Source organism: Pagrus major, chromosome 23 (genome assembly GCF_040436345.1).
Source record: "Pagrus major chromosome 23, Pma_NU_1.0".
Classification (NCBI taxonomy): domain Eukaryota; kingdom Metazoa; phylum Chordata; class Actinopteri; order Spariformes; family Sparidae; genus Pagrus; species Pagrus major.
Window position 1 is genome coordinate 14,334,764 of NC_133237.1, and position 11,756 is coordinate 14,346,519.

General features: G+C 45.1%; 1 protein-coding gene across 1 annotated transcript in view; it reads left to right on the forward strand.

The window, feature by feature from the left end:
- Positions 1-3,294, forward strand: part of fam20ca (FAM20C golgi associated secretory pathway kinase a) — a 38,734-nt gene extending 35,440 nt beyond the window's left edge. The window contains exons 6-10 of the mRNA XM_073494556.1: positions 81-261; positions 394-503; positions 590-671; positions 811-870; positions 1,563-3,294. Of these exons, the coding sequence (XP_073350657.1) occupies positions 81-261; positions 394-503; positions 590-671; positions 811-870; positions 1,563-1,821 (692 nt within the window). The 3' untranslated portion in view covers positions 1,822-3,294. The remainder of the gene's footprint in view (positions 1-80; positions 262-393; positions 504-589; positions 672-810; positions 871-1,562) is intronic.
- The last annotated feature ends 8,462 nt before the right edge of the window (positions 3,295-11,756 follow it).

The window sequence follows — 11,756 nt, forward strand, 5'->3', positions numbered from 1 at the left end:
AATGACGGTCAGTAGGTAATGTACAAACCTCTGCGTGCGCTTCCTCTTTGACATCATATTGTTTTCTTCTCTCTCCTCAGCCAATAACGTCTGCTTCTACGGTGAGTGCTCCTACTACTGCTCCACGGAGCACGCTCTGTGCGGCAAACCGGACCAGATCGAGGGCTCGCTAGCAGCCTTCCTGCCAGACCTGACTCTGGCCAAACGCAAGACCTGGAGGAACCCCTGGAGACGCTCCTACCACAAACGCAAGAAGGCCGAGTAAGGAAACGACATTGATTCATGAATCTGTCAGCACACCTCATGGCCTCTGAGTCAGGTGGATATGTAATCATCCACCTGTCTGTGACTGAATATAGATATATTTTTAATATGTTTTTTGTGTGTTCTCAGGTGGGAGGTGGATCCAGATTACTGTGACGAGGTTAAGCAGACTCCTCCGTATGACCGAGGCACCCGACTGCTGGACGTCATGGATATGACCATCTTTGACTTCTTAATGGGTAAGAGTAACAGGATAGGACATCACATATGAAGAGTCCTCCCTCTGAGTCACATGTTCTCACCACTTTGCTCTCTCCTTGTACAGGAAACATGGATCGACACCATTATGAAACCTTTGAGAAGTTTGGAAACGACACCTTCATTATTCACCTTGACAACGGAAGAGGGTAAAGACACTCAGCTGCTTCACAAACCGCTAAATGTTTGATGCATTGTGATGAAAATCAGTTAAATAAACATGTGGCGAGCTGAACAGCAGTCCAACATGGTAAGTTTGTGATAATTCCTGCTTCATCTCCCTCATAGGTTTGGAAAACACTCCCACGACGAGCTGTCCATCCTGGTGCCCCTCAGCCAGTGCTGCAGGTCAGACTTTTCGGTTGTTTGTGAATTTCCGACAGTCCTTTTAGAGGGTTAGTGTATCTTTTCCTCGAGGCAACAGGGCCTGAAGGATGTTGACCAGTGCTTCAGCAGGTCTAAAAAAAACTTTAGACCAGAGCCACACATCTCAACAACTCAAACTGAAATATACCCTGGAAATCAAGATTTTAGGCCTTGAAAGTCATTAAATTGTCTTGATTTTAATTTCTTTTTGTAAAAATCAGTCAAAATCTTCTGCATGAGTCCACATTTCTGATCTTACAAATCGGTGAACCTCTTTTACTTTTACTAAGCTAACTCATTCTAATAACCATATTCCTACAAACAGTAAAACCTTCATACATTAATACTTAGCTACAATGCTTGAAGAAATAGATGATTTGTCCAAAAATCAGACTTAAATTTGGTCATAAATGATCTTGAGAAGGTTTTTTTGACACCGATAGACACCCTGCTGTATTCGGTGGCCTAGCCGCTCCTCCATCACCACCATTAAGCTTCATGTACCAAAGAAATATCTATCTGGAGATTATAAAATGTGTCGATTTCAGACACATGTGGCTTCTCATCTTGATTCATATAATCCTTAAATAATCTCAATGAGGTTAAAGGATGTAATCCTTTAGTTGTAAATGGCCTCGTGGGCATCACAGTGAGTTTTATTTCCTTGTTTCCAGGTTGAGGAAATCCACCTACCTGCGTCTCCAGCTTCTGGCCAAAGAGGACTACCAGCTGAGCGCCCTGATGGAGGAGTCGCTGCTCCGTGACCGACTGTCCCCCGTCCTCATCCAGCCTCACCTCCAGGCCATGGACCGCAGGCTCCGGCTGGTGCTGCAGGTCTTGGCGGGCTGCATAGAGAAAGAAGGCTACATTAACGTGGTGGAGGAGGACCTTGTCCGGGACAGTGCCACCCACAGGAGCCCGGGGCACAGGTAGTGAGGGCGAGACTCGAGGGAAAACCACAATGGACCACGTGTGTGGCTGTTCGACCAATGGGACTGCACCGAAAGTCTCACTTTTCTGATATCAAGCTGAATTCAGTGAATTCCAAGACTTGCCATCATTGCCTCTATGGAACCTGCTTTTACGTGTGTTTATATAGAAGAAGAAGAAGAAGACCCCATGAAAGACTGTCCTCACACAGAGAGAGGCTTTGTATTTGTTAGATACAGATGTATTTTATCAAATGTTGTACAAGACACAAAGGAACCGCTGCTGTGTTCTGATTCTGTCCTGTTTGTTTTGAACATGGAGGGTTTGTTTTATGTGATTCATGATATTAGTACATAACCAAATGAGAACGTTACATCCTGACTGGGCAGCGTATGGTCAGACAATAAGCTTTATCGGTTATTACAATGTATGGGAAAAGGTTGAGAAAGTGTGTTTGCAGGATATTTGTTTTGCAGCCAGCAGAGAAAATGAAGTCACGACCAGGAGAGCAAGAGTTTCCAAACTGCGTGTTCAATTTATCGGTCTTTATAAGCTTTTTGTCTCGGCACAGACCGACTGAAAATGTTATCACATCCTTCTGAACGGCTTAGATCTGAGCGCGAGTATATCTGAAGCTGTAGATCAAATAGTTCCTTCACTTTGCCTTATTCTGATTTTCTTTTTTTACTTTCTCATCTCCCCTGCAAGTCTAGCTTGCGGCACAACAGCGCAACACTAAAATAGTATTTTCCAAACCAAAAACATGAAACGTGTTAGTGTTCATTCAAATGCACTACTATCCTTACATGCAGACCTGGAACATTTAGAGCTGTCATCAGTTTATGCAATGCAACATGTTACAGTTTGTACGTTGAGTCATTTTTAAGAGATTTCATGTCCAGATGACTATTTATTGGTGCATCACAAAGAATGAGATGTGTTTTAATACATTCTAGGTTTTTGCTTTATATGTTGGGAAATATTTACCTTAGCATTTGGATACTGCGTATTTAAATTCCTTTGGGGACTTATTTTTTATGTTCAGATGACAGAGAAACAACAAAGCTATTAGATTTTTGACGCAGTGCCATGCATTTCTCCTCCACAGAGTCCTGTGCACTGGCTGACCCGGTACCTGTGCAATGACAGAAATACAGTACTTGAATGTTTTTGGGTTAGCAGTATGGACAGGATTCACAGAGCTGCAAGCAGTGTACAGCCTGAGAGGCTGGACTCAAGTCTGAGAAGTGCTTCGGGGGTCGATAAAGGGGTTAAAAACGCCTCGTCCCACTGCAGGGATAACCTCGGGCACTGCTCTTTGATTTTCATATTCTCAGTGTAAATACCTATAAATACGTTGAAGACCTAACAAGCTTCACCGCACAGTGATTTGCTTCTGTTTTCTGCTATTGCATTGTTACTGTGAAAGATCTGTTTACTAAATGATTAAAGTGTGCAATAAAAACAAAGAGTGAGGATGGATCTGTCATTGTGTAGGCAGCTGTGGACGTGTGAGACTTGATTGTATGATTTATTATTTATTGATTTTATGAATGGGTGGAGGTGTATGTGTCCTTTTTTTATCAACAATACAGTTTCACATCTGTTTAACCCATCTAGGCAAGTTGCAGCCTTAAAGAAATCACATGAGCAAACTCAGCCTTCATCGTAAAGGTTAGGAAAATGGATCAAACCGTTTACTTAAATCAGTTTCTTCATTTATAAATAACCTTCAGCCCTCCTCACTCATGCTGATTTTACAGGCCTCTGGGTGAAGATTGTGACAACGTCAACGTTCCACATTTCTCTTGTTTCAATAAAGCTCTAAATTGAAAACCTTTCTGGTTGATAACCACTAAAGGTGAGTCAAAACTGCATGCACTCTCACATACATTTCATTTTGCATGCTACTGAGCCCCAGTTTTTTCATCGTTATATTAGTTAAATGTCCGTTTTGTCATCCTTTAAAGGGGCACTATGTAGTTTTTGGAGAAGAAATTCAAACTCAGATTTGTAATGTTTACAATATTAATGAGGTAATAATATAAACTCAGGCATATTTATTTTCTCCATAACTGAATTAACAAGCTAGTCCCAGAGGAAAATAAGGTCCCCAGAACACTGTTGAAGTTAGAAAGGTGGCAGGGTCCGCCAAATATAAGCTATAAATTTAGCTATAAATATTATTTTTTTAGCTCAGTATCATGTATCATAGTAACGTTTTACTGCATTTTAGAAGAAGCACACTGAACATTTTTATCATATTTTCCAGCACATTTACCATGTTTTTTTTGTTTTCAACATATTTATTTAAAGTAACTTTGCAGTAAGTTGCAATATGTAAGAATTGGCCACCTGTCAAATCCATACTCAAAGCAAATAAGGTGCGGCACATCAGCACATTAACCGCTAACTGCTGTTAACTCTAGTTGCTGTCTGCTTAGCCGTGCAGCTAGCAGTTCAGTCTGAGCTTGGGGACCAGGGGACTGTTGATAATTACACCACTAGCACTGGGGCTTTAGACAGGGATGGGCTGGGGCTAGCTGGTTAGCATGCTAAATTCAGTAGATATCTCTAAAACAAAATCATAATAACTATTTACACTGTTGATCATTTTTGTTATTTTTGTCCTATTAACAGTTTCCATCATGCGTTATCTCATGAACAAAAGTAAACTGGAATGTACTTTAAAAGCAGGTAAATTTGATGCCACATCCATAAATGATTTATTTGTAGAAATCATGAAAGAATCAATAAATCTGTTTACATAATATAGATATAGTTTTTAGATAAGTTTAAGACCTGGCTGCAGCTGTTTTCCCATGCCAAAAAAGTCCCTAAACCTTAAAATGGTTTCCCTCAATTTTCTGGACCAGACCAGAAATATGAAGTTCAGCATTTGCTGAACACTAAGCTGTGAAACCAGCCAGACAGACAAAGAGAGCCATGGCGCTGTCTGAGGTCCTGAAGGAATCCAACGATGACTGTAATGGTGCCATGAACAGCACCACGGACAGCGCCCTGATGTTTGTCAGTGGTAGCTGTCTTTAAACCAATCACAACAGTCTTGGGTAAACACTTTACCCAGGATGCAGCAATAGTGCCCCTGCAAACTAGTGTTGGGGGAAACTCTGTTTGCATGGAGGGAGGTGAGCAGGAGAGTTTTGTTATATCTGGACACAGCCTTGGAGGCAGAGCCCTGTTCATTCCTATGAAAGCATTTAAAGTGGACATTTGTAATGTTTGTTTATGATTATTATTACAGCAGCTATTTTTCTAAGATAACAGCGAGCAAGAAATATTTAAAGACCTCTCAAATACTTTGGAAAATGCTGTCTAATAAAGAAAATAAGGTATTTAGAATATTTTTATTTTTCAATCACCCTTGTACACATTTGACATCACATCACATAGCCTATTTTTTTATTTCTTGCATTAGGCTATATATTTATTTTTGTTTACCTATTTTTGTTCGTTTGCTCGTTTACTGCTGTTCTGTATGTCGTTTGTCCTAGTCGTGTTGCCGTACCTATCCGTGCAAGACGACGGACGTACCTGCGCATGCGCCACTCCCACCAGGTAGCGACAGTTGGTTCACACAGCAATGGATTTTGAAAACAGCACACAGATAGCAGAAAGCAAAACTTTATTTATGTAGCACTTTTTATTTTTATTCCAGGTAGGAGCACAATGTGCTGCGCAGCGTGGGAGCTACCACGGCAGCTGTAGTCACAAAAACTGTGTGAGTATGTGACATTAGTAGCAAGTAAACACAATTAAACATTTATAATGCGTGTGAGTTAAATTGGTATTTAATGGTTTAAAAATTTAAATAGCAACTGACTAATACGAATGATTAAGTGTTATGTGACTTAAAGCTGTTAAAATAAAGAATACGATCAGATAAAATAATAATTAGAAGCAAATAACAAATAAAAATAATATGACATGTGAGTTGAAAACAATAAAAAAAAGTAGAAATGAATTAAAACAAAAAAAAGTTTGAAAAATGTACCAGTGTTGTACAAGAGAGCATGTTCTTATAGCAGAAAGTCATCAAGGACAGCTGTAGTCCTGTTTTATTTACATTGAATGCAGGTGTTGCGATTACTCCCCAGGAGAGGGCGCCAGTGTACTGCAGAGCTCAGAAACAGGAAGCTGTCACTGACAAAAACCCAGCAGGTGGCACTCGAGCCTCATGCTCATAATATCTGGGAGGCTTACATCCTCATCACAGTGATGATGACGCTGTTTGTTGCCCTGAATTAAGGTGATAACCTGTGAATTATACTTCCTCCTCGGTGTGATCTTACTTTTCAGGTAATATCTTCTGTGTTTTGATCATGACCCTCGCTCAGACTGAAGGACATGGAGGCTGCAAGCAGTAGACTGTAATATGATGCCATGTGATTTCACAACTTGTCAACACGACGGTGCTCATTAGCTTGTGGAAAAGTTAAAGAAAAACAGACGCGCAGAGAGCAGACATGTAATTCAGAGGGAGATAAATGGGGCACAGTGCTGCTGCACTTCAAAGCAATCGCCACTGGGTTGTGCACCAGAACTGTGCAGCACTTAATAGTTGTTATTGATTGTTTTGATAAAAGTGACCAATTAATTTGGGGTTATATGTTCAAGTGAGGCAGATGTGGCTGTCTGATTAATTCATTCATGATTTTTTCAGACTTCCTAACATTTTTCCAGCTGTCTTTTCTGACCCCAGTGTGAATTATTTTACTCCAACTCACCTGAGAAAATAATCCGAGCAGGAAAATATCATAAACGTTCGTCTTGATCACTTCCCCCTCAGCCCTGATGTTGATGTCACCCTCCACAGACAGCGGACCACCCCACATCCTCTCACCTCATTCAGACGCAGCCTCTCCTGCCTAGTAACAGTATCCAACACCACTGTCCTCCCGTCTCTATGGCAACAGATGCAACCCCCTTCCTGCCCTGCCTCCCATTGATCTGAGGTGAGTGTGTGTGTGTGTGTGTGTGTGTGTGTGTGGCTGAGTCCTAGATGACCCTGACCCTTACACCCCACACCTCCCCCATTCGTGAACTTGATTATGCCTGAATTGGCGTTTACATTTCTTGAAAAGGAAAACAGCTAAAGTTAATCAAAAAATCTTAAAATACTTTTTTTTTTTTTTTTGGCAAAAGCAATAATTTGCCAGGGCCAGTTTAATAAAGCGACGCTAAAACCACCTAATGGGCCCAAACATCTTGATATTTTGCTAAGAAATGAGCAGCTAAATGTTTATTATTGACTTGAGAAGGCCTCATACCCACAAAACAGCTCTCCTGCTGATGTATTTGAGTGGAAAACATTAACAAGCTGCACACACAAACAGGCCTGTGCGTGTGTGTGTGTGTGCGTCATATGGCGAGCTGAGATGAGAGGAGCTTTCAAACAGCGCCTTCAGAGCCGGTCGTTTTTAACCCCTGTCCATTCCGATTGATGTCAGCGCTGTAGGCAAAATCACGCCTCACTCAGATCCGCATTGATCAAAACAAATGCATCCCGGGGAGGATGGCTCACCGAAACGATTCAAGCACACGTTTTCATGGCTTGGCTCCATGCATCTGGTGGTACTGATATCCAAACTGCCAAACACTCATCAGCACATCTTTTTAAAAACTGATTGATATGGTTTCCTGCATTTGGGCCGGCTGTTCAGTCCCCTTTTTCTCTCCTTGAAGCTTCAATTGTGTCTGACGAGAACTTTACAAGCTCCGTCAGAGCCTTGTCCCCTCTCTGAAAAGCCAGTCCACCTTGTTTTTCATCCGCCCCGGCAATAAGCGTGCCAGTAGGAGCAGGCTCTGTGTCTGAACTCATGAATTATTAAAAAGGCGACTATTTCGCGGCTGCAGCTAAAATTAGGAATAGCCTTATGTTGGCTATAATTAGAAAGCAGATGGAAAGCGTTCATTTATAATAATACGTAGACGTTTCCAGGTGAAGATGCTGTGTGTGTGTGTGTGTGTGTGTGTGTGTGTGTGTGTGTGTGTGTGTGTGTGTGTGTGTGTGTGCGTCCCAGAGCGAGCCTGGCGACAGAGACAAAACTCCCCCTGTCTGTCGTCAAGGTCAGACGGAGGCGCATCCTTTTGCGTCAAGAGCACCGGGAGAGAAATTAAACTCCAAATCAATCGCCCTTGAACCACCGCTCGCGCGTGCGTGTCACTGACTGACTGACTGACTGACTGCCAGCCGATGCTTGAATTTGTTGATGAAAGTGAGAAAAAAGCAGCCGATGTTGTTGTGCGCACTACTCCCCAACGCATCTGTCCATTCCGGCGTGTCTCTCTCTCTCTCTCTCTGTTTGTGTGTGTGTGTGTGTGTGTCTGTGTGCCAGGAGCGATCACGGGCCATTGCATATGCGGAGGGGAGGGAGGGATGGAGGGAGGGACGCTTGTAAAACCCGATGAAATACCCTTGGCTGCACAGGAGGAAATTCAGAATGACCGGGAGAGAGGCTATGGTCGGGTTGCGACAAGCACTCTTTTTGCACGACACAGCAGATGAAAGCGAGGAGGGGAGAGGAGAGGAGAGGAGAGGAGAGGAGAGGAGAGGAGAGGAGAGGAGAGGAGAGGAGAGGAGGATACTAATTATTGACGCGCGCCTGAGCGAGCCGCTTGCAGCCTCTCGTCTGTCACTCACAGGAGGAGGAGGAGGAGGAGGAGGAGGAGAGGACGGAGAGGAGGAGACGGCTGAATGGGAGGAGAGTCACAGCCCCCCCCTCCTCCTCTTCCTCCTCCTCCTCCTCCTCCTCACCCTCCCTTTCTCCTTATTTTCATTCATGGCACAATCAGAGACATACACATATCTCCCCCACGCAGTCGCTGGCTCAGTCCCTCTCCATCAAAAGAGCGCGCGTTCTCCCTCTCTCTCACACACACACACACACACACACGCGCCGTCTCACAGTGACACACACACACACGCCGTCTCACAGTGACACACACACACACACTCTTCCTGTTGTCCTTTTGTTATCTAATTTTCTCATAAACACAGAGACACACCGCGGACCCCCTCATCTCTTCCTATCGCTGTCTCTCACACTGGGATTTTTTTTTTTTTTCTTTTTTGGTCGTCTCTTTTCAGACACGAGTAAACGCACACACACATGCAAGCAGCAGCACAGTTGTGTTTCCAGACACACATGCAGCTTCCTCGCCACCCACTCCGAGGGAGAGAGAAAGTGAGGGAGGGAGGGGAGGAGGAGGGAGAGCAAACCTGAGACAGAGAAGGGCTTTGAAGCTGCCGCTCGCCCTTTCTCTCTCCCAGTGCATGAGGGTGAGAGAGGGGGGGGGGGGGGGGTGAGGAGCAGGTGGTCCCACAGCTCAACCACTCCTCTCCTCCCTCCCATCAGTCTCTCTCTCTCTCTCTCTCTCTCTCTCTCTCTCTCTCACACACACACACACACACACACACACACACACTCAGTGCAGTCACAGTCACTCCACACCACCACCCCCCATCTGCTCTCACTCTCCCTTCCCCACACACACACACACACACACACACACACACACACACACACACATTTGTGCGTGGCGGCTGTCGGACAGGCTGCAGGACGAAGCACCCCTCCAACACCACCCTCCTCACCGCCGCCGCCGCCGCCGCCCCCCTGAGCTAATTCCATTATACATTCCTGACTGGAAGGAAGAGGGGCTGTCTTCTAATTGCTTTCTTATCCCCCTGAGTCCCCCTCACTCTCTCCTCCTCCTCCTCCTCCTCCTCCTCATCTCTCCTCCATCCACCTCTCCCCCCCACCTTCTCTCAGCCCACCCCTCGCCCTGCGTGCACTCAACATGGCAGCAGACAAGCAGAGGAGGGAGGTGAGATAGAGAGCAGGAGAGAGTGAGAGAGAGAGAGAGAGAGGGAGGGAGAGAGAGAGAGAGAGAGAGGCAGGCAGGCAGGCAGGCAGACAGGCAGACAGGCAGGCTGCCGCTATCAGGGAATACTGGTGCCATTTTCAGCATCGCAGGGTAAAAGGATTGAGCCTCGGCGCTGCACGCTCAGCTCGGCTCGCCTCGGCTCAGCTCAACTCAGAATAGCTGAACAAGAGGGGGGGACTGGAGGGACGACAGGAGGAGGAGAGAACGGCTGACCCCTAACACAGGTACCACTCTTCTTCTTCTTCTTCTACTTCTTCTTCTTCTTCTTCTTCATCTGTAGCAGGATAGGAGATGGACAGCTGTGCAGATGCACAGTGAGAGCAAAGGGGGAATGGCAGAGGGGGCGTGTGTGTGTTTGTGTGTGTGTGTGTGTGTGTGTGCGTGTGTGTTTGTAGAGGACAGCATGTTTCCCTCATGGGATCGCATTCTATTTTCGCTGGGTGACGAACACTCGCCTCCCACACACACACACAAACACTCCCAACACTAGACACCTGCCTCAACCTTGTTTTCCAGCCAGCATCTGTCCAAACATCAGGCACCGAAAGGGAAAAAAACGAAACACTGTATCTGGAACGAGGAGCCGCAGCCTCTCAGTTTTGTTGTTTTTTGTGTTTTTTTTTCTCTCCCTTCGCTGCGTCCAGCATCCTGAGCCTTAGGATGTGTTACGTAGTGCTATAACGGGACGCTATGTCAGAGCGGTGATGTGTCATAGCACGCTGTTTACTCTGCCTATTGCATAAGGAGGAATCTGAAATACATACGCACACGCTCGCACTACAAGCTCTGATCTTATGAAACCAGTGACGAAGGCAGATTTTGCTTCTTCTAATCCGTGTTTACTTGTGTTGTTGAGGAATAATAAAAAGGTGGCGCACGATCAAATTAAAGCTTATAGGTGCTATTTTTAAGTGAAGCCCTGTCTGATATGTGCTGACCATGCTGTATGTTATAGATGCACCCTGCTCCTATATGTGTGTGTGTGTGAGAGAGAGAGAGTGAGAGAGAGAGAGAGAGAGAGTGTGTGTTTGTGCGTCACTTCAGAGGCGGCTTTACTACAGCGTGCCATTAAAAGATGCACTGAGACTGCAGTGTCACTGCTGACTGAAACCGATGCTACCAACAGCCTCGCTCGACCTGAGGAGAGCAAGAGAGAGAGAGGTGTGACAGAGAGAGAGAGTAAAAAATAAAAGCAAAAGGGAGGAGGTGGAGACAGACACGGCAATATGTGTTTGTGTGTGTGCGTGGGAGAGAGAGAGAGAGAGCGACAGGGAGGAGGGGGTGACGACGGAGATAACGCAGAGAGGGCGTAGAGAGGTGTCAGAGAGAGAAAACAGAGGTGAGATAGAGAGTGTGTGTGTGTGTGTGTGTGTGCCTGTGTGTGTGTGTGTGTGTGTGTGTGTGTGTGTGTGTGTGTGTGTGTGTGTGTGTGTGCCTGGAAAGATAGTGGCAACGCACGCAAAAGGAGTAAGAATGAGAGAATGATGGAGCGGGAGAGGGAGAGTGATAGGCGATGAAGGGGAGGAAGAATATATGAATGGAAGATGAGACTCTGATCCCCCATAGGGATGCAGCGACATGGCCGCCATCAACACGTAAACATCTGCACCGCAAACAGTGTGTGTGCGCGTGCACAAATAGCCCAGGAGTGTATCTTTGTTTATAGGTAATATATGCTAATAATAAATGTTCAATTTCTAGTCTAATCGTATAAAAAAATACCTGCGGTTTCTGTGTACATGTTTTCCCGAAGATGTTTACAGCTGACGTCTTCGGATCTGGCGTGTGTGCGCTTTGTTTTGTGTGTCTCTGCGTGTGTAAAAGCAATATTCCTGTAGTCAAAAGAAATAGATAAGACAAGAGCCAGCCCACTGGCTTGGCACAGCATGGCATGGCAAGGCAACGCACCTCGAATACACAATCGCTGCTACACAGACAAGCACACACACTGAAAGTCTCCTTCTCCTCTGACTTTTTTCTCCTTCACGCACGCACACACACACACACTGTTCAGGCTAACAGTGGGT